The following is a 23,128-nucleotide window of genomic DNA, read 5'->3' as shown; positions in this document are numbered from 1 at the left end:
CCAATTTTTACAGCAGCTGCATCTGAAAATCCATAGGGACAGAAAAATGCAGGGAGATGAAGAAGAGAGTAGTCGAACAGTTCAAGACAAAGTGAAATGAAAAAATAGCAGAAATGAAATTTCAATTGATCGCTTTAGTTATCAGAGGTTTCCTGATCCTCTAGAGGAGGGATGGCCCGAATTATAGACCGATCGGCCAAACAGTTTTTCTACTAAATGCTAGTCTCAGTGGACCCAGCCATTATTCAGGCTGCAACACTGCGCAGTCCCTTAGAAAAGCACTATAAAGACTGTGTAGGTAGTTATTGCGTATTGATCATAGAGCATAGTAAATGATGATACATTCTCTGTTGTCACCTGTTCATCTGTCAATAACATTGAGAACTGTTTTTATGAAGAGAATGCTGTAGCATGTTTTATTTTCCCTATCACTTTGCACTTTTAGTCCTCATTCTCCAACATACTTCAAATTAAACCTCTATCATTTAGCTCTGTGCTGTTTTTATAATCTTACAGTCAGTACAAAAGAAGGTCATATTCTATTCCCAATTCAAATAATATTTCCAGAGAACAGTATTCTTTCTGGCTATTAACTCAAATTGTTAAGCAGCCTGGTCTTACCAAATGGTGCGTGAGAAACATGGCTTCAACCATTTCACATGTTGTCACAACGCATTTTTGTTTTATGCGTTATTTTAGGCGCAAATGTCATAGAGAACAAGTTAGACTTTTACAGAGGAGACGTGATGTTTGTTCCCCTGTAGGTTAACTTAGGTATTTAACTTACATTATACACATAACACAGTTAACATAGGTATTCTAACCCAAACCATGCTCTTTTCTTAAACCTAACTAAATCATTTTGTTGCCTAAACCTAACCAAACTACAACTATTTTTTATTACCCATGTGTTGTTTTTTTTAAATTACTAAAACAACAAAGCTGACTTGACTATGACAGGTCAGGTGAGTTTGTCCTGCACATCCAATATCCATGAAATGTAGACCACATTAAATTAAGCACGAAAAGCTTAAAATACATAGACATGTACATCAACAGTGTTTGATCATTTGATTTGTTACTATATGAGCACTTTCCATACATGCTACTTTAGCACCCTATCTTGAGTTTGTGTGCGTTTGGGTGTGTGCGTGTGTGTTTTCAGAAATTAACATCAATTAAAAGGTCTCTCTATGAACTGTGAAACCTTGATTTTTTTTGGATCTTTTATTTTTTGTGTGTGTGTCTAAAACTAAACTTTAAGTCACACTTTGTGCAGAGTGAAAATAACTGTCTGTCCGTTTACCATTCAGTTCACTTCTCTATATGTGAGAGCTGTAATGTTCTGAAGCCATGCCAGGGCCATCAGCTCAAAGTGCTTTAATACTCCTAATATTCCCAGCCAGGATGCTGTCCCATGGCTGCCCCCAGACTGTTCTGTGTCACTGGTTTGCCGATCCCACCCTGGGTGGAAACTACCTAAGCTTCTGAGTGTCACTGTTCGCTACAGGCTCAGCCAATCCGCAGCAGATTTTTGGCAGGGCTAAACATTGTGGGAGCATTGGTCCGTGCTCTGAAAGGTATCAACACTTCGCACATGACTAAGCTCAAGCATTTCTGCCCAAAATGAAAATGACTATAATTAGGGTGCCATTTTGCCAAGTGTCATCAGGCTATGATCCTCTCCGGATTCAGCTTCACACTTTAGTTACTCAGCAGTAACACAGAAGGAGATGGATCTGCACATCAACAAATGTCACACTGTACACCCCCTCTGTGAAGGATAAAAAATGGAGTACACTGTCAACCCACAGTTATCATTACACCATTAAATTCTCTGAATCTTAAACACAGGCCATTTGGGAAGAGCTGTTGCACCCTGTAAGTGCCTGATTCATTAAATAAAAACTGTAACATTTAGAGGAGTCAATCTGCTTTGTTTTCATGGCAACCAAGAACTTAACGCAGCAGTGAATGATTTTTTTCGGGCCACTTGGGGGCAGCAGCCCACACACACACAAACACACACACACACACATATATGAACGAAACCTCAAATAAAGGAAAACACTGAAAAAAGGTCAAAACTAAAATCTACGTGGAGATAGGGATTTATGTTAAGTATTAACAAAAGATACTACAAAAAATGCAACGATTTTGATCACAAGCAGGCTTTATTAGGCTTAAGCTTCTGCCCATCACATACGAGATGACGGAGGACAGATCATTCTATTCACGACCACAAAAAAACCTTAGCAAGATTGAAAAGGCTTTCTGCTGCTGTCAGCAGTTACACCTCAGCTCTTCTTAGAGCTCCACTGTCCTGCTGAGCATGATAATGTTTAATCAAATAAGTGATCGTATAGCACTGGATTTGTGCCAGAACAGCCATACTGAATGCAAATGGGGGCGACCTTAAGCACAGAGATATGCAGTGTACTTAAAATACATCCCATCTGCAGACATGCATAATTGTGGGAATGATATACATCTTATGTCATTCAGTCTTCCCATTTTGGCACATACTGGACACAATCTCATAAAGTCAAACCAGGGTTATATTTCTGATCATACTATGAAAGACATTGTACAACAGGTAGGACAACAGGGCAGAAACAAGGTAGGGTAGGGAAGGTAGGACAGGATAAATTACAAAATTAAACAGAAAACGTTATGAAAAGAACTTATACGTATAATATTAAGGATATGATATAGGATTACCCACACCAGCCATAGCTTGTTCATCCTGACAATCAATACAGAAGTATCTGCTGCCTTACTACAGAGCAGATTCTTTCCTCAGGCCTGAATTCATCCTCCACACTCCAACATAAATAATATTTAATTTTTATGACATATTAGTTATCAAACTATTTACATAATGTTTCTTCTGTGAGTAGGATAAGGGACTGCGACTTGAAACATAAATTAATGAACCTCGTGGTTTGTACTTGTATTAGATAGGTTATAGAATAGGTCAGAATACACTACCTGATAGGGCAACTAGGATAGGATAGGATAGGATAGGATAGGATAGGATAGGATAGGATAGGATAGGATAGGATAGGATAGGATAGGATAGGGTAGGATAGGGTAGGATAGGACAGGATAGGATAAGATGGGATAGAACAGTATGTGTCGAAAAAGAAAAGAATATGAAATAAGACAGAAGAAAGGTTATAATATAGAATAGGATAGGATATATGATTGAATTAAGGTTGGATTGGTTAAGAATAAAAGATAGAACGGGCTATAGGATGGGATCTGTGCTAAGAGGATACAATAGAACATGGTATAGAATTGAATGTGATACATTAGAATATGGGATAGAAAAGGCTCTGAATACAATATGAGAGGAAATGTTGTAGTGAAGGATGTAAAATATGATTAAATAAAATAGAATGTAGGACACAATACAATACATATTTCAATAGGACAGGTAAATATATATATATATATATATATATGTAATACACAACAGAACAGACCAGGAGAGGAAAAGATAAGGTGGGACAGGACAGGATTTTAATTCTATATGGCTAAATGAAAGACAGTTCCTGATGGGGTTATAGGATTTACCACTTTAAGATGATCCTCAACAATTTATATTACCTCCAGCAGATTCATAATCACTACATCTGTCCACCACAACTGCCTCCTCTTCGTGATTCACCTTCTTATCAACACTCAATCTTTATGTTATCAAGACACCATGTTCTACATTTGACTGCCATCCAGTGAAGTGGCTTTGAAAAACAATCCTCCTGGTTATCTTTTATTTGATGTCAAAACCATTCATTAGTACAGTGTGGAAAGGAAAGGAAGGGAAAGCATTGGCTAAATGTTTATCACCGCAAGGAGAGAGAAAGTAAACAGGTGGAGGAAAAAAAGACTTGGAGTAGAGAGAGACATATTGTGCAGTGAGCTACATTTAAGGGGCTCTGATTACAGATTACGATGCCATCTGTTGTGAACGATGGTCAAACTGTACATGACAAACAGCATATTTGATATGGGAAGTGTACACCTCCTGCTGCTGCTCTTGTTCATTTTGGGCAATACTGAATAAAGATACCTCCCTGAAGGCCAGTGGTCCACAGTAGGATAAGTCAAGCCCTGGCAGAGACCACAGTGCTCGCCTTATAGCATGAGGAGTGGATTAAATGTTCTGCACACGTCCTTCGTGGAGCCAGTCTCCTCCAATTTCAGGATATGATAAATCTACAGCTGAGGGGCATCTCTCCTGGAGAATTCAATTAGGTAAGAAAAGAGTTGAGGTTCACAGTGATATTAGAGAGCTGATCGTAGAGCTCCTCATCCCTCCCAGTAATGAACCACTCCGTTCCTCTACCGTGACTAGATTGATTTGACTAGCCGAGCTCAGAGTTCATCCTCTCTGTAAAGTCACCCTCAAAAGGCTGGGTGGCATTGTGAAGAGGAGTGGAGTTTGAAATTTAGAATTGGGGAATTGGAAATATGAGTGACGGTGTGGACTCAGGGCTGACAAGTGACATGTCTTTATGCTGCTGACGCCTGCCAATATGTTAAAATGACCTTTAGGGAAGTTTGTTATCTTTTTAAAGCTGGAAAGACTTTGATGGATTCATCATACTTCACTCTGATTGATAATTCAGCTCTGTAATTACTTCACACCTCAATTAAATGCACTCTGAATGACCCATCTCTGATTTCTGACTGTGAAAGGAATTAATTCATGAATATAAGATCTGTCATTTGCATCTAAGGAAACATTCGGCTGAAGTAGCACTACAGAAAATGTTGCCTCTTATAACTAGCCAGCTCAGCATTGTATGCATATTATAGTGCTATCATATTGCATACATTCTGCTCATGTCCATTTTCTTTATCTAAAGTTGAGATCAGTTCACAGTCCTGAAAGTGAGTCTCAAGGATGTACCTAATCGTGCGGGTATAAATAGCATAATTAGTTTTAATAGAATCTGATAAGAATCTCTTTTATGAGATTATGTGACAAAGGTATGGCTATTATCACAGTTAGGAAACAGAGAATGTATCTGGGTTAAATGTGTCTATCTTTAACACTTCCGATGTTTATCTCCATCACTGGTTTTGGGTTTCAACTGTAGCATTTCAATTGTATTCAAATATGCAGGTATAAAAGAAAAAGAAAATCATATTCCCCATCTATGATTTGTAAAACAAGTTCCAGAGGAGGCCTCCACATTTGGCCAGCCCCATTTCAGCACAATCTCACATATAATAATCGCTACTGTCAGTTGAAAAAAAGCTTTAACCTCTACTTTATTTCAATAAGAGTGAAATGAAATAAAACTCGTACTTTTTGGCAAGGACTGTCTCAGTTTTTAGTCTTTCAAATAATGAACAATCGCCAAGATTTCTTACTGTATGTTTTTTAAGATTTTTCATGAATGAAGTCGCTAGGAGGGTCTGAAAAGTTGCCAAGACGTTGTGTCAGGTGCCCACATGTGAGGGAGACGATTTCCATGGGATCTACACTGATTTCATACATGGCCTGTTTGGAATCCAATTGGCAGAACAGAACTTTAATCCCTGAATATGAAACATTTACAGTTGCCAAAATTGCAGATTTTTCCCCATTTTTTATTGCACCAGGTTATCCCCGGGTCAGCTTATAAAACCATGTTAGATACACTGTATAGTTTTCATTTAGAGTCTGCCAAAGAAAAGACCATCCTGACAGTTACATCTCACGTCCGACATGCACTCAAAAAAACAAACATTTCAGCATTCAATCTGCTGTCATTATCTGCTCCTAAAGGCTTTACTGCACAATTACAATATTACAAAATTACAAATTATTTTTTTAATGCCATTTTGAAATAAGTTCTGTACATTTAGGGAGTTAAAAGCTGTGAATAGTCTCTCATCTTTCTTATCCAGACAGTTCCATCAGCTGAGGAAAAAAGTGTAATTACTGGGTTTGGGTTGTGCTACACTCCACTGCATTCTATCGCAGCATTCTTGTCAGAAAGAAGTGGGTCTCTATCTTCCAATTTACAGGGAAAACTGACATTTAAAGAATGCTTGGCTTCCCCATTCATTTTTCATTTCTTTAACTCTCAGTTCTTTATCATCCTCTTGTTTTATCACCTATTGCTGTTTGGATGTTCTGACCTTTGACATCTTTATGGCTGGCTATTTGTTATGTTTGTGATCTTGAAAATAATGATTGTTTTATTGTTGTATTTTTTGGTCCTCTCAGTGTAAAACACTACCTACACGTCTAAACTGTAAAATACAAACATGACTCTGATGTAGCAACTTTATTGCTAAAAACTAAAACAAGACATCCCAGTAAATTCATGGTGAATCCTCCGCTCAGTGCCTTATTTTGCATAAAAATGAACTGGACTACCTTATGCACGTCCTGAATTTAAATGCATTTCTGCAAAGAATGCAATAACTGGTTAAAATACTTAGGAATGATTAGCATCTGTATATTTGTTTACTTCTAATATTTTTACTTTATGTATTTTACAATTATTGCGAATGTAGACTGGCCATCTGATGTAATGTAACACAGGTGGACCTTTATGGTCCACCTGAGCACAACAGTAACACAGTATGAAAAGATACAAGCAAAATGTGATTGTGAATTACAGTGGCTCGTCCACTCCGGCAAGGGATGTGTCAGTACATTCTACTTTCTATATCGGTGTGACAATGCTCACAGAATTACATCCTTAATGTGATTCTACATTTCTTCAAACACTTGTCAGATCTTTGACAATCTGGCCCCCACCCTGATCTCGAAACTTTTAAAGGTAGCCGATTCTGGAGAAAGGTGGTTGTTTTATTGAGTCTCATTTCCAGGTTGTCAAATAAAAAAGGTGTTTAGTCATGAGATGAGGAATCCTCCAATATGAACATATTAATAGTTTAATTAACTTTAAGCATATGAAAAATAGAGACAACCAAACCTGAAAATGATGCACAGAGATATCATACAGCTTCAGAACTGCAGGGACAAACAGAGTTGTTTTCGTGTGACTAGTAGAAATCAGGCTTAAGGGAAATCAAAGCAAAAGGTTAAGTTGAATCATGTGTGCGACACTTCCCCACCTGAGTCCTCGTGCTAATTAGAGCTCCCGATAAATTTGCATTTCTGTGTTGACGAAGGATTCTGACACGAGGAATTTACACCTGCAGCAAAGGAACGAGGCTCACAGCTGGAATTAGATTCAGCCACTGTGATATTTAGCCAGGTGTCAAAATAACAGTGTGTTATTTTTGCAAGAACACAGACACTGGTTAACACGGTTGTCAGTGAGCAAAGGTGTCCTGTTTTGAGGACTAAAACACACTGAGGGGTAGAAAGAGAGACAAAACAGCACTATCATCTCCTCGAAACAAAGGATCAAAGATTTTATGTGTTAAATCGTTCAATTTATTTTAAATTTTACATCAAAGAGAGATGATTAAGATCAGATGTACATCCAGACTTTCTTTGCTAGGCTGAAGACGGTTAAGTGTATTTTAAAATAGACTGCTAATATTTTGCTGCCAACAGGACCCTATACCACAATTTTGAACTTTCATAGACTTCTAATACTATAAAAAATAATGAACATGTTTTGTAAATTTATATAGATCATAATCTTTTTGGTATTTGTGGTCCCTTTTGATAAAGAGACACAAGGATACAACCCACACCCGAATGTCTCCCTGTCTTCAAAGCAGTCTGGCAGTCCAAACGTATAATAAATTCTTGAAGAGTTTGTTTCCAAATTCATTGCAATGGTCTAATCAAATTGTTTTGATGAAAGAGTTTGAGTTTTTAGGAAGTAGGTTGAAAAGATGAAAAGATTTGTGGAGCTGGAATCACGAGTTGCTTAGCTTAGCTTATCTTAGCTTATCTTACTTAGCGTAAAGACTGGTAGCAGGGGAAAACAGCAAGCCTCACTCTTTCTATAGCTCAAAAATACACCTAAAATAATTTAGTTCTAGCTCTAGTCTGTAGTAGTTTTCACATTTCAGTTTGTGTATCTATTGAAGTAATGAGATGAAGCATGAGATTTACTGTAACAAGGTTTTTTAGCTTTGGAGCGAGTCAGGCTGGCCGCCTCCCCGGTGAGGAGGGCTGTTTCTTGATATCCGTACTTCTCTCTTCTACTTCTCTTTTCCATCAATTCACACCACAATGCTTTCAGACAGATCAGACATTTTAAAACACTGGAAACCTACAAACCAGGCTCCATTTAGTTTATGTGTGCAGGCAGCCAGTTGTACCAGATATCTTGAAACTGTTAAATTTTAGGCTGGTACATGTGCTTGTGCACTTCTAATAATAATCCAAAGGATGAACCACAGAGGACACAGTCAACACTGTAAGGAGAGTCATTCCATTACTACACAAGACACAAGGACTAAAAAATACTGCACCTGTACAATTCTATCCCTGTGAATGAGTCAATGAACATAGATTTTCTCTGATTTAGTGAAACCCAAGGCAGAAGGGGAAGTCTAAGGTTCTTGTTAAATTTCTCCAAAATTCATCTTCTTGTTTTTGGACTAAGATGTGAAATTCAATAATATCTAGTCCTCACATACTACAGTTCTCATACAATTCTATAGTGTCAACCAATTACCTCCAGCATAGGAAAGATGGAACTGGGAGACATAGAGCTCAGAATTGATGAATATTTGATTTGTTTGCTATTTTCTTCCTTGCTTCCATTTAAGTAACTGCTTCCCTTGGACAAACTCGCCCTCTCTTGTCTTACAGACATACACACTTTTCATTTTATTGAAATGAGGGTCCATGAGTGACTCCTAATGAGTCCTGCCAGACAAGGCATCCTAAGGACATGTCTCGTCGATCTACCTCGAAACATAAAGCTTTGTCAGTTGGTCATCATGTCTCTGCATAGGCCTGTGACTTAAAGAGTTAGAGGGTCCCGGTCTAAAGCTTCTGTCTCAACATTTCTTGTTAGAAACACATTCAAATGAACAGAAACGTTTGCAGAAGGAAAACAAAGACATGTAAACCAACAATGAAGAGATGCAACATTATAAGGAAAATCACAAATAAAATGCTAAACAACAACAACAAACAATAAAGTGGAACAATAACCACCACAAAGAGACACTAAATGACTACCAAAAGATGCAAAACAATGAGAATAAAAAAGAATAACAAAAAACACAAAATGACTTCAAACAACACAATAGCCATCTTGTGTGTCTTTTCAGTCTTGTCTTACTCACAAGGTTAAGGGGCCTTTTACATGACTGCACCCAGGAGTCCATTGTCTCATAATTTGTCCACGTACATACTGCACACTTATGTATTGGACTGCATTGAAAGTGGAATATTATTTAGATAAAATCATTTTAACGCACTAAAACAATGTGCCTCGACAGTCCAGAAATCTGCACGAAACTGAACTCCCTCCCACTGTCTCCTCTCTAAAATAACCAGAGGGGAACAAGTTGATCTTTCCAGTAACAATAAACACATTAGTGACGCTTGACAGGTGATGGCTTCCTCTGGAAATAAGAAGCCTCTGCAGTTCACAGTGTCAAATCAAGACAGCTGCCGCCGCAAGTCACATCTTCTGTCTGACATGTCAGCCAGTTTCTCCATCAAAGTCATGTCAAAGAAGAAATACATGTTTTCCACACTGATGCTAATTTAAGTACCAAATTAGTTTGACTACCAATGGTGCCACTTTGGTTGCTAGTTATATATGCACTCATGGTTGTTGTTGTTGTTTAACACTGTTGACTCTGTAGACCTTGACTCATATATGGGGACCTCATGTTATTAATAAATTATACACCAAACCCTGTTTCATGAAGTGCATGAGATATGGGATGATGAAATTTGCGGAAATCTTCCATGTCCCGATTACAGCTGTATAAATTGCCAAAATTTGTCAAAAATTAATCTGTTAGTGACTTAGCATCATGTAATAGAAGGTATTTTAAAGTAATTTGTATTATTGTAAATACTAATTGTTCAAAGGAAATGAGCAAATGAATGCTAAGAACCTATTATGATAGTTCAGTTTGCAGTCCGTTACTGGCAACTGTGTAAAAACTAATTTGTGCTGGGATTTTATGCTAAAATGTATAATATTAAAATCACCAGCGATCTCAGCTGTTAATGCACATACCCTATGCATACTAATATTAATTGAGAGGCAAGCTGCTATAAACTCAACCTTATGTTGAAACCTCTGCTTTGCTTTCCACAGCCTCCTCTGTGCAGCTACAACAATGTGTCCATTCAGCTTCATCAGCAATGCAATGTTCACTCTCCCATTTAACTTTATATTGTTTATGCAACTGAATAACCGTAATTTCCAGATTACTAAAACCAGCAAATAGCAAAGTGCACTTTTCAGATCGACAAAATGACTTACATTCTTTTTACTGTTCATTGTTAGTTATGGACAGATTCTACATTAGTAATTAATTAATTTCACAAAAAGCAAGCAAAGAAATCAAAATCACTTCATAAAAAACTGTCAGTTGTCAAGCAACAGTTCGCTCTCTCTTTGCTACCATAGTTATTGCCGACCTACTTTAACTTATATGACATTTTTTACTATTGTTGCATAATATTACTTTTGCTATTTTTTCCTAAATCTAACCAAGTAGATTTACTGCATAAATCAAACCAATCTGCATCCTTGAGTAAGACAATGAAGGTCACTTGACAACATTCACCTAAAATTGTTCCTGTAATATCTAAAAGGCAGATGGTGCTCAATGACTTGCAAAAAGATCAAAATGCATAAAATGACATGTAAAATCTCCTTAAATATCACGTTATTTAGTGCCATCCCATGACATCACATGGTTCATGTGACATATTGTATATAAAACATGCAAATATGGATGGAGTGTGTATTGGAGGGATGCCATGAAAAAACACACAGTACAAAATGGTGCAATACCGCTGGACTTGCGTAGTATCAATAGAAAGGCTGGGTTTACTTCAAGGAGAGAGCATATTAGAGGAGGGAGATATGAGAGAGGACAATATGATTCAGCAGGAAGAGAGGGTGATGTGAGGTACTTCTTTAAAAGATGAGGTTTTTAGCCTATGAAGGAAGATAGTGAGGGACTGTGATAGTCTGAGGGGAGTAGCAAGGTCACTGCACCAACGGGGAGCCAGTAGAAAGGAGAGTTTAGTCCCACTAGACCATTTACTTTTAATGTGTTCTCATTTGCTTCAACACAAAGCTCTGCCGGGGTCTTAAAAAGCCCTCCTGGTGCTCTAGACTCTCGTATGGCCACCGAGAGTCCTCGGCTCGCGGAGAATGATCAGTGAGTATAGCTGAATGGTGTGCCAGGTCCATAATGTTTTGATGTAGTGCAATATGCGGCAATAGTCCACAGCGCAGAGCAAATACAGATATCAGAGCATCTGAGGCAATCAATAAATAGAAGCTGCTATGGTGCTCAGGGTCAATATATATGTTTTTCTGACTTCTGGGAAATATGAAGGTACATTTGTGCTGTGATGCTTTATTCTGTCCTAGTGGCTGATGATGTTGGCGGTCAAAGCTAAATAGGCAGAAATGTTCTGCCATTAATTCATTACGAGTGTTTACCACCCAAACACCATGCAGTAGATCTCACTCATTTGTACTGATGAACAGATGAGAGCAGGAGAGGACAGAAAAACTGTGGCTAATGAACTGCTTTGGTTTGTCAAAATAAAGAAATGCCAAAGCACAAAACAACTACCTTTCAGGTTTTGAAAGAATGTGTTTTTCCAGTCGAAAGCAAGGCTGTGCCCTTAAAAAATGACTAATTTAATGAGAAAATATTAAGAATAGTTGTGTGTAATGCTGGGTTGAGCTCCATTCTCCAAGTAGTTCTGATCAGAAGCCACCTGGGGTCACACTGAGACATGCTGAAGCGCAATTTCGATTCACGCAGTTACAAACAATACAGGACTGCGGAGGAATGGAATGAACAGAGAGATGAACAATTCACTTCAGGACCTGGATTTTGGTTAACAAATTACAAAACAAAAAAGACGACAAACACTGTTTAATATCCATGCACATGTAGAAGGAGAACATGGCTGAAGCTCAGCAAGAAATAAGAGAGCTGCATTATTCACACAACTCTGCAAGCCATGGCTGACACAGAGGACAGTGGGGTGGCTTTTCCTACTTTATAATACATGATTGATGTTTTTTTTTCAAACATAAAACATCCCACATGAGTAATTGGAAAGACCTTTTTTAGCAGCTGGGGGAGAATGGAGGAAGCTGGGACTTTACATCTGGTGGGAGTCTGCACATTGTGATGGACACTGTGGAGGTCAGACACACATCATCCCCTGGGAAGAGGTTATCTCTGAGGGAAATTAATGGGGTGTGTGTGTGTGTGTGTGTGTGGAACACGTATTTCAGTAGTTGTGGGGACAAAAATCTGTTTACACAGTCATACTGTGAGGACCCACCTTAGTTATGGGGACAAAGTGCAAGTCTCCCCAACAGAAATCTTTAAATATTAGGGTGAAGACTTGCTTTAAGGCTAAACTGAGGTTAGGATTAGGTTAAGGTAAGGTTAAGGTTTTTTGGTCCCCAAAAGTGATGGAAACATGACTGTGTGTGTGTGTGTGTGTGTGTGAGAGAGAGAGAGAGAGAGAGAGAGAGAGAGAGAGAGAGAGAGAGAGAGACCAACAGAGAGAAATGCAGAGAGGACGAAAAAAGGTACCAAGAGAGAAAAGAAAGTTTCCAAGTCACCACCATCACATGAATGCCTCACACTGTGATAGGAAGATACAGAGGAAGGAATTAGCTGTAATGCTATTTTCAGTGTCTTTTCACTAAGCCAACGATACCACATTTAAACATGATTAACTGTAATAAAGCTTCAGCAAAGCTCATGATACATGATTAGACACGAAACTGTTTTCCTTCTGGTCACCAGAAGATATTTAACAGCAGCAGGCACTTTATAATTGTTGCTGACTAGAGAGCTATCAGAAAGCACATTATTTAAAAAAAAAATCAGCAAAAGGCAATGCATGTAAATAGATGTAAATTGATGGACTATGCCTGTGAAAAACATTCCATTTGGGTTTATTTCATGTTTTTTCATGTCACCATGGAACAAATTGCAGTCTAAGTAGGTAGATGGATGTTTTTTTTTCTGCTTCCTTCAATCTCCTAAATTTGACAAGATTAACTCTTGCACAAAGTAACAACACTGAATCATAATCTACTGTATAAAAGCAGAAGCTCAACTAAATGTCAACATAAAGCCCATGGAACATGGCCGCAAGGGTTTAAAGGCTCTTCTAATCCTGGCTGAAACAGCAGAGCCTTCAGTATTTTTCACCCCTCGATCCTCAATGCATCTTTTGATTGTTAAAGGGGGGGACGGTGCTTCATTAGTATGCATCTTTTAAGGCGTGAAGACTGCCTGCAGATGCAAGAGTTGAGGTGGTGGGGGCGTGGGAGAAGCTGGGTCAATCACATGGCCGGGACTTCTCACAGCATCCCTGCATGCAGAGGATCTTAACGAAACCGCCGCTCTCTTCTCCTAATTCTCAGATGGCAGCCGTGACCTACTTTCCACAAAGACAGGCTCATGCAAACTTGATGATATGCTTATAACAGAGGAGGCCGTCCTGAACTGCCTGAGGTGAGCCTCACTATGCGGAGGCGGTAGGGGGTCTGTATGGTAAGGACCAACTGGCAGAACGTATGTCCAGAGAGGTGAAAATGACATCCATATTGAAGACACTGAAACAGCATGGGACTGGAGATGCAACAAGGGTTTTGAAGGTTGGCAAGATCACCTGAATCCCATAAGCAATGCATTTCATTTCAAAATGAATTTATAGCCTAAGACAGGTTAATAATTAATGAATGAATCTGAATAGCTCTCTTATGAAACTACAATGGCAGACACAAAAATGCCCTGCATTAGCAAGTACTGCAGCTACTGAAGACATATACATATATATATACATATATATGTTATAGATCTGTGTGATATTTTGTCATATATTATAATAGTAATATTTGAGTTATGGACAAAAACATGCTATACATGCTATAAACATGCTGTGACCTTTGATATCCAAATTCTAATCAGGTCACCCTGTTTGTTCAACATTTGAAGAAAATCCCTCAAGGTGTTCCTGAAATACCACATTCACAAAAATGGGATGGTTAGACGGATGGACAGACAGACAGCTGGACCAATAAACTGAAAACATATTGCATCTGGCCACAGCCGTCACTTGTGTGGAGACAAAAAAAATAGCTAGTTTTAGACTATGTTACTGAGACATAGTTATTATGTTACTGAGTTATATAGTTATTTTACTGCAAAGTTACTTGATTGATTAGAAGATCTTAAAAAGAACATAATGTCACATCTTTCCTGCATTCCTAAAATTCTGCAGTTATATTACTTCATTGATCAAATGCCTTATGTAAAATGTGATAAGTATGGAAACTGTCATAATATGTAAAACTGTTCAAATTTAAAATTTTTATTTATTTATTTTTAACTATTTAGTACATGAGTCAAACCAGAAATGTTCAAATTGAGAATATTTTACTCAAGTACAACATCATGTATAGCCGCTTATGTTAAGAGATTTACCATCTGAGAAGACTGAATTTTCAGTTAAATGATCAAAAAGGAGAAAACCTATCCCAGCTGACAATAGCGAGAAGGTTCAACCTAGACTGGTCACCAGTCAATCGCAGACAATCACACATGCACACACTCACGCCTAGGGTCAATGTACAGTAACCAATTAACCCACTGTGCATGTTGTTGGGGCTGTTGGAGGAAGCCGGAGTACCTGGAGAAAACCCACACAGGGAGGACATACAAACTCTGCACAGAAAGCTGGGATTTGAACCTGGAACCCTCTTGCTGTGAGGCTACAGTGCTAATCACCATGCCACCCCTATTAAAAGTCAATGAATGAAAAAGTTTCGATAAAATTCATCAAAAATAAGGTGCAACAATGCAGCAGTATTGTAATAACAGCAGAAGAGATCATTTGCCTTAATCTGCTTAAACATGAAGGAGATATCAAAGGCTGATGTCAGACAGGTGTAAAGCTCTGAGCTATGTTCTTCATGAGCAGCTAACACAGGGTAAGTGAGGTTTAGATATATCTTATTTGTGCCTTCAAACAATACTAACACACTGAAAACGGCAGATCACACAAAGAAAGCCCTGAAGGATTGTAAATACATCTCACTCCTGAAGAGTAAAAAAAGAGTAAAAAAAAAAAAAACAATGAAATGAAACCACAGGGAGAAATATCAAAGTGACAAAGAAAAATAAATCAAGATGACAAAGGTGAGCTGGGCATCAGAAACCCAGACATCAAAATTTCACAGCGGAGGAGAGAACAAAGACAACAGAATGGATAAAGAAAGGGGGGGGGGGGGTTAGGAAATAAATACATACTAGCAACGAGGTGGGCATGGTAGGTGGTTTCAGGGACAAGAAGCATGTGAATGCTTGTGTATGGAGGGGCCATACCACTTTGTACATCCATCTGACATGCCAGATTGGGGGGTGGAACAAAACCTTTCGACTAGGTTCCAGCTGACTGAGTCTAGGAAATCCTGGACAGTTATTTTCCCCAAAGATATTAATCACAACATATTTTGAATATCCGAAATTCACACAGTCTAGTTCGCAATTATCATATTAAGATATCCAAAAATTGTGTTTGATTTTCTATTGTGTCCCCTATTGAGGCACATTTATTCCTACCTGTACATACCTGTCTGTTATCCTTCATTTTACCCTTAATACAACCAAAACCCAGCACCTTTATTACACAGACCAGTTTAAGCATGGATGTGATGAATGTCCCTTTAAACAAGGCCCCAAGGCTGATAAATAAACATTTGTTTTCTTAGAACTGGATTCCTTTATTTTCAGTTAATTAGTCTAATCCTTTGCCTTTATTTGGGCACATATTCCTTCATCCCAAGGGATGTATTATAGGAACCTTCCATCGATTTTACACATGACGATCAGGGCAGTACTAACCAATATTGTGATGATCCACAAGGACATCACAGATTTAAAGGTGGAGAGAGTGAGTCTGGAGAAAGATTGTTGAGCCTCATTTCCAGGTCATCAAATACCACCGCTTTGGATTTGTTCCACAAACCCAAAGCTTGGGTGTTTGACGACCTTGGAATGACACCCAACAATCAACTATCCATCTCCAGAATTGCTCACTTGCCTTTAAGACATTAACCCTGATAACATCATTAAGCTTGAAAGCCTGTGTTAGAAAGCGGAGGCATTTAGAGAGGACCGAACATAGTACAGTATGGTGGTGCATTAGGGTAACTTTAATCAAATTTTTGTAGCTTGACAAATACTGCAGACTAAAATTCAAGAGATCTTAACCCATGTTGCTTCAATTTCACCCTTTTGTTTTTTTATTTGCAAGACTTCAATTGTTGAAGTGCCCCTATAAATGTGCAAAAGGTCTTTTTCATTACAGGGTCAACCAGTACTTCAATACTTTAGCAAAGACTCTCAGCTGAACAGGAAACAATCAATTTCAGTGAGTTTCTGTAAAAGTTAACTCAACTTGTCCATTCAGAGGCCCCATGCAAGAATTACAGAGCAGATATCTGGATCTAGAGTTCCTGTCGGCTACAGTCACACACTTTCGTGGGCTATGCACGAGTTGTGAGGGGTAGAGAAATTGCCAAATTTATGTAATACATTAATACTCTGTGTGTGAACCAGGGGAACACTTGGATCCCACTTAAGTCACCTATAAGCGAACCTTGGAAACATTCCTGTGTGAAACAGGTTTCTTTGGCAGCATCAGCCAGCTGGCAGGTTTAATATAAAATGTGCAGTTCAAGGTGTCCAAAGATCGATAGCTTGAAGCGGAGTTGAGCTGTTTTAACATTTGAAAAAAAAAAAAAAAGAGAAAAAAAAATCCCTTCTCAAACAACTTTTAAAGGAAGAAGAGTAACTGACATTGAATGTGATGGCTGGTGAAATATATATAGTCAGCAAAGCAGTGGACGGATGGATGTGACAGCTATGATTTTCTTTTGATCTTTTCCACAACATGTTAGATCACACCCTATCCCATGATCCTATTTGTGGTATATTACAACTGAAATTGCGTTTTTCCACACAGGGGTCAAAGATCAGAGTTAGCCACAAGAGACTACTGCTTTAATCTTTAAAGATTCCCAGGGTTACTGAAATAAAGCGTGAACTTGTCCCAGCATTATTCCACCATGTCTTCCACTATTTGAATGTAATGCATTCTGTTGTGAAAAAGATTAATTATGAAAATATAAAATTATGATGTATTTTAAGACATAGCTTAAACGCTTTTAAGTGAGAAAACACAGACTTTTATGGACTGGATGATCAAGATTTTAAAGATATTAAATGATAGACTTCAAGCCATATTTACCAAAGCAGATGAACAGTAAACCACTTCAGAATGTGGATGTCTCAGTGTGTTTGCTGATAAACAGATGGCAATTTTACACGTCCACATAAATATCTGTGATTGAAGGGAAGAGTTGACATTAAAGAAGCCAAAAGATGATAGTGTTGGAAGAACATTTTCTGTTCAAAGGCAAATAGAATTGTGATTTTAACATTCACATTTAAAGAAAGCAGTGTCTCCTAATGAGTCTTACAGTAAATCAAATACTACACAATATATGGATGGATTAAATGTACACTTGATGATTTTATAGCTGCTATAGATGCTCCCAACCCTCAGCATGAGCTCATAGCTGATGTTTGAAACTCATTTTGAACGAACTGTGTTGAAAAGGCACTGGTACTAGCTGCCACAACTATATCGTGGTTTCAGCTAACCCTTTTCCAAAAATGTCCAAAAGCGTCAGTGCGCAGAATGATGCTTAAGCAGTTCTTGACTCTAGAAGGTTGTTTTCAAATTCATCTGCTGAGGATTTCCTTTTTCTCTCATCTTAAATATGAGGTGAAGAAGCACATGTTCCAACATGATTTTGTGACATCACAGATAACCAGTCACAGTCCAATATGGAACTTACATAACTGTGTTGGTAGAAATCTGAAGCCTCCAGTGCATAATAACTAAGAATAAACTTTTCAGTTAAGTAAGAAGCATCTTTTGTCTAGTAGTTAAACTTTTCCAACTAAAATAATTTGCATATTCATAGATTCTGAATTTTTTATGAGATTATGAACTGCATTACACTGCAGAGAGCAGACCAACTTTCCTGGCAAACTGTGGATCCCAAATAATAAACTTGTGCTTAACCTCATTTTTTGCCAGGTGTGGAGAAAGCTGTAAAATGCCAAAAAAACATTCTATTCTATGGACTTGTACAGTGCATGGAACCTTGTAATTACCTCTAAAATTCATATTCAAGAGTTCTTATGAATAGGGTCCATTTTTTATATGTTAATTTAATGGAGTGTTTATGAGGTTAAATTGGTGTTTATCATTGGGATATTACAATATATGATCTTACTGTTATAAGAATATGAATGTCCCTTTTACACTTTACTGACTCTCACAATATGATTTCAGTGCTTTGCAACTGTTTCAGCAGTGACACTGAATGCATGGGTTTTCATGAATACATATACATTTATAAGAATTGAATGGAAGGAGAGGGAGAGGAGCTGAGGAGGGCACAGGGGTATTTTTTTTTAATACATAATGGAGACATTTAGCAACTGACACCACAGTGATGACAGATGTACAGATTGCTCTGATCCTTGAGTCTCTCCATATAAACCACGCTCTCAAAGGGTACAAAAAAGGAAAACAAAATGAGGCAGAACGTCATCACCAGAGGTGGAAAACGCTGATTGGATTCTGCAAACAGACACACACCTGCAGTCAGAGCCGTACTCACACAAACCTGTCAAATGCTTCAGCTGCTCTTCGAAAACCGTTTTCTCCTCAAGTATCACAGCAAGGCCTTATCTTATCCACTTCAACCAGTGATGCCTCTTGTGATGAATCTCTAATGTGAGAGAACTGGAAAACTACTATCTGGACTTGGCAGTTTTCTTTGGCTGGCTAATCAAACCACAGTTCCTGTTAAGGAGCCCTTAGTCTAGTTTTCAGTCTCCATAAATTGTGCCCTTCTCTTCATGTTTCCCTTGTGATGAGTGAAATGGACTTCTCTTTAGCCAAATTTGTGCATATAAGACCTTACAAAGAGAGATGACCAAGGCCATTTTGTACTGTTTACAACTTCTTTCACAAGCTCCCTTTTATTGTATGTGTTGTGTGTCTGTTGTTGTGTTCGTCTTGCCTATGGACCTTGAGTCTGAAATAAAGATATATATACTGACTATTCTACATTACTATAGATACTGGATATTACTTTTAAAGAACAGGCTTCCTGGACAGTTAATAAATTAGCACCAAACAGTTCACTAATATTTATTAGATGTTTTTATTTTCACATTTCAGTTAGCAGAATATATACCGTATTTTCCGAGCTATAAGCCACTACTTTTTTCCCACGCCTTGAACTCTGCGGCCTAAACAACGATGCAGCTATTCTATAGATTTTTACGGGCTAACGGCCCAGTGATGCGAAGAGGAAGATGCTAGTTTTAAGCTTAATTTTTTTAAAGTTATTTTGCGTGTCATGCACATCCTGTCATCAGGGAAAACACTCGAAAAAATGCATATGATGCAGCTTTTAAGTTAAAAGCAATCAAACTGGCTGTCCAAGAAGGAAATAGAGCTGCTGCACGTTAGCTTGGCGTAAATGAATCAATGGCGAGACGTTGGAGACGGCAGCGTGAAGAACTGACGCAATGCAAAAAGACGACAAAAGCTTTCAGAGGTAATAAAAGCAGATGGCCCGGACTCGAAAACGTATGTCATGTTACAATGTGGACACTTGCGGCTTATAGTCAAGTGCGGCCTATATATGTGCAAATATTATTATTCTTTTTTAATTTGGTGGGTTCGGCTTATACTCAGGTGCGTTCTATAGTCCAGAAAATACAGTATATGTATAGGTAACCTGTAAATGATTGCACGTTATGCTTTCAAATGAAATACACTATATGTATTAGGATGAGGCTGTTTTTCAGACGTTGGGGTCAGCCTCTTGCTTCCAGTGAAAGGAGATCTTAATGCTTCAGCATACCAAGACATTTTGGACAATGCTATGCTTCCACCTTTGTGGCAACAGTTTGGGGAAGGCCCTTTTCTATTCCAGCATGACTGTGTCCCAGTGCACAAAGCAAAGTCCATAAAGACATGGCTGGATGGGTTTGTTGTGGAAGAGCTTTACTGGTCCACACAGAGTCCTGACCTCAACCCCATCCAAGACCTTTGGGAGGAACTGGAACAGAGACTGTGAGCCAGCATCAGTGTCTGACCTCACAAATGTTCTACTGCATGAGTGGTCAAAAATTCCCACAGAAACACTCCAGAATCTTGAGGAAAGCCTTCCCAGAAGAGTGGAAGCTGTTATAGCTGCAAGGCTGTCTGTGTGTTTAGAATGTGAAGTCATTAAAGTCACTGTTGGTGTAATGGTCAGTGGTATCAGTAGTTGATTATCAAATTCCCTAAGAATGTCATCTGTTTTTGTTTAAACTGATAAATTCCTCTCAGATTATGTGACATTGGGAGGTATTGTCATGTGATTGAGCTGGTGGTGGTGTTGGGTGGAGGTTGCTGTCCATACTGAGCAGCACAAAACAAGCAGCCTGCTGGCAACGGGCCATGAAATGCACAATTAGTCCTGGGTCAATTGAATTAGGGTTTCTCAAAGGCAGAAAGGCAATCAATGTGTGACTTTGTGCTTATTGTAAACTGAACTTTGGAATTTTTAAAACAAAAATCAAGAGATGGGCTATTCTACTGTTGATCTGAAATGGAGAAGAGAGGAGATAAACAACTGGTGCAGGTTCTACAATGAGGAAATCTTCAGCCGAGGGCCACACTAATCACTAACACTGTGCTGTGACCTCTAACCCGTCATCTCTTTAGCATCCTTTGCTTTTAACGTGGCTGAGCTCTCCTCTGTGCCTGATTTGACTAAAAACTCTCTCTGATAAAACAGTCACGTAAATGACTCCAGTGTTGTCAAGAGCACTTGATTCCCAGTGTATAGAGGGTACCAGGCTACCCTCTAGTGGCACGGGAAAGCGATGGACCGTGTCACGAAATAAGTTGCTGTCTCCCTCAAACGGATAAAAGGTAAACCGGATACTAAAAACGGATGGGGGGGAAAAGTCCTTTGTGGCGTAAGACGACGCGGAGGCAAGGGAGTTCCAGTGCGTTGACTGGAGGTGTTTACTTTATATGCAAATCAGCCTCATCGACACCAGAGGTCTTATTTTAAGGCCCGAACTGCGCTTTTTTTCCCCCGACTTTTCAAGAAAGAAAGCTTTGATGTCGGCAGGAAAGATCGATGCCAGGGAAAGAGAGAGAAGGAGGGAGGGGGGGGTGGATGCAGAATAAAATGTACTTCTGTGTGTGCGTGTGTGGAGGGGGCAGTTAGAGAGTCTGCCGTCATCATAGCTCCTGTGTTTCAAGCTCGTGAATCCTCTAAAAGCCAAGCATCCCTCTACATCTCCATCTCTTTGGGGGGAGGAGGGCGGGGGGGAGCCACAAGTGACGTTTTCGCCCCCCCCCCCAAATCATCTGGACATAATAAAGTTTTGCGGGTCGCATCGGCCTCAGAGGATGCAGTCTGAAATCTGGCTGACCTTACTGCACCATTTATTTCTGTTTCATTTAGCACAATCTGTCGGAGCAGTTGCTGTACACGAGGAAGGCAAACAAGTGAATGAATGTGTAATGCGAGGTTCTCCGCAACATCCGTCTGTCATTTGGCCATGTAGGCCTGCGGAGCCGCTGCGGAGGAGCAACTTTATGGGGACACGAAGAAAAAAAGAAAGAGAAAACAAGACATCAGACAGTCACTACACCAAGGTTCAAGATCAAGTAGTTTCTTGTCACGTCTAATAAGGTGCCAAAGGATTTGCCTTATTGTGCAGACACGAGGCAATACAAGCGCATTAATCCTCCATACCGATTACCAAATGTGGTATTATCATAGAAGGCCACTTAACAGACTGATGGGAGCGCAAGAACTCTCAAAATAAGAAATAATCAGCCAACAACGCATATTAATGCAGAATAAAATTCAACAAAAACCATCAAAGCCGGGCCGTCTTACTGAGATCAATTAATTATTCAAAAATGAATTAAAATACTACTAATAAAAAAACGCACAGAATAATCCACATCTACTTACATAGAGCTGATGTTTTTGAACAACTCTGCTATGTCAGTGCTGGTCCCATTGTTCCCAGTATCTTGCAGGGCGAGTAAAGGGAAAAACCTGCCGTTGTCGGACTTATTGCAATAGATCTCTGTTTGAGAACAGCTGCAGGTCGGCGGGCAGTCCAGCATGGAGCTCAGATAGTCCTGGAAAATACTCATCAGAAACAAAACCCTCCACCAGCAAATCCGGATCGAGTGAAACCATAGATCCATGTCTCCGGGCAAAGGCGGGGAGAAGCGGTCCCGATGTCCTCTGGGTTAGAATAGAACAGGAGAGAGGAGAGGAGGAGAGTAGGAGGAAGGAAGGAAGGAGGAGGATGGTGGTGCGTCTGTACAGAGGATGCTCTATGTGAGCGTTTCTGCCGTGGATGGATGGTGTAATGTCCTTGCGCGTCAGAGATTGGGTGAAAAGGAGGAGAACAGAAAAACAGAAAGAAAAGACGAAACAAAAAACGGAAATCAAAAATAAGAAAGCGTAATAGTGCGAGGCTCCGGTCGTCTGTTCAGCCTAAAATGCATGGTGTTCCCTCGGAATGCCGTGCTGCTGATGTCGTCGTCTCTCTCCAAGCAGGACCAGGACGACTGGCTGGAGAGGAGAGAGACACAAAATGAGAAGTTGGAGCATCAAGTCCCTCCTACCGGCTACAGTCATACTGACACCTGCAGAAACTGCATGCAATCAACAGTGATTAGACTTTTCATATGAGGATTGCTCAGCTACACGGCAACATGGGTCTATTATAAGATCAAAAATCATCTTTAATTGATAATTAAGTAAATAAAAGCCAGAATAATTATATACTTAAAATAAACTCGTAATCTTATCAAATATTT

At 39.1% G+C, this 23,128-nt stretch overlaps 1 protein-coding gene across 3 annotated transcripts in view; it reads right to left on the bottom strand.

Moving 5' to 3' along the window:
- ntrk3b (neurotrophic tyrosine kinase, receptor, type 3b) overlaps positions 1-22,887 on the bottom strand; it is a 169,819-nt gene extending 146,932 nt beyond the window's left edge. For all 3 annotated transcript variants that reach the window (XM_046406432.1, XM_046406517.1, XM_046406600.1), the window contains exon 1: positions 22,266-22,887. In XM_046406432.1, the coding sequence (XP_046262388.1) occupies positions 22,266-22,507 (242 nt within the window). In that variant the 5' untranslated portion in view covers positions 22,508-22,887. The remainder of the gene's footprint in view (positions 1-22,265) is intronic.
- Positions 22,888-23,128: the final 241 nt, after the last annotated feature.

Source organism: Scatophagus argus, chromosome 1 (assembly GCF_020382885.2).
Source record: "Scatophagus argus isolate fScaArg1 chromosome 1, fScaArg1.pri, whole genome shotgun sequence".
In the NCBI taxonomy this organism is placed as follows: domain Eukaryota; kingdom Metazoa; phylum Chordata; class Actinopteri; family Scatophagidae; genus Scatophagus; species Scatophagus argus.
Note: the sequence above shows the minus strand (reverse complement) of the source record. Positions and strands in the feature narration are given on the sequence as shown.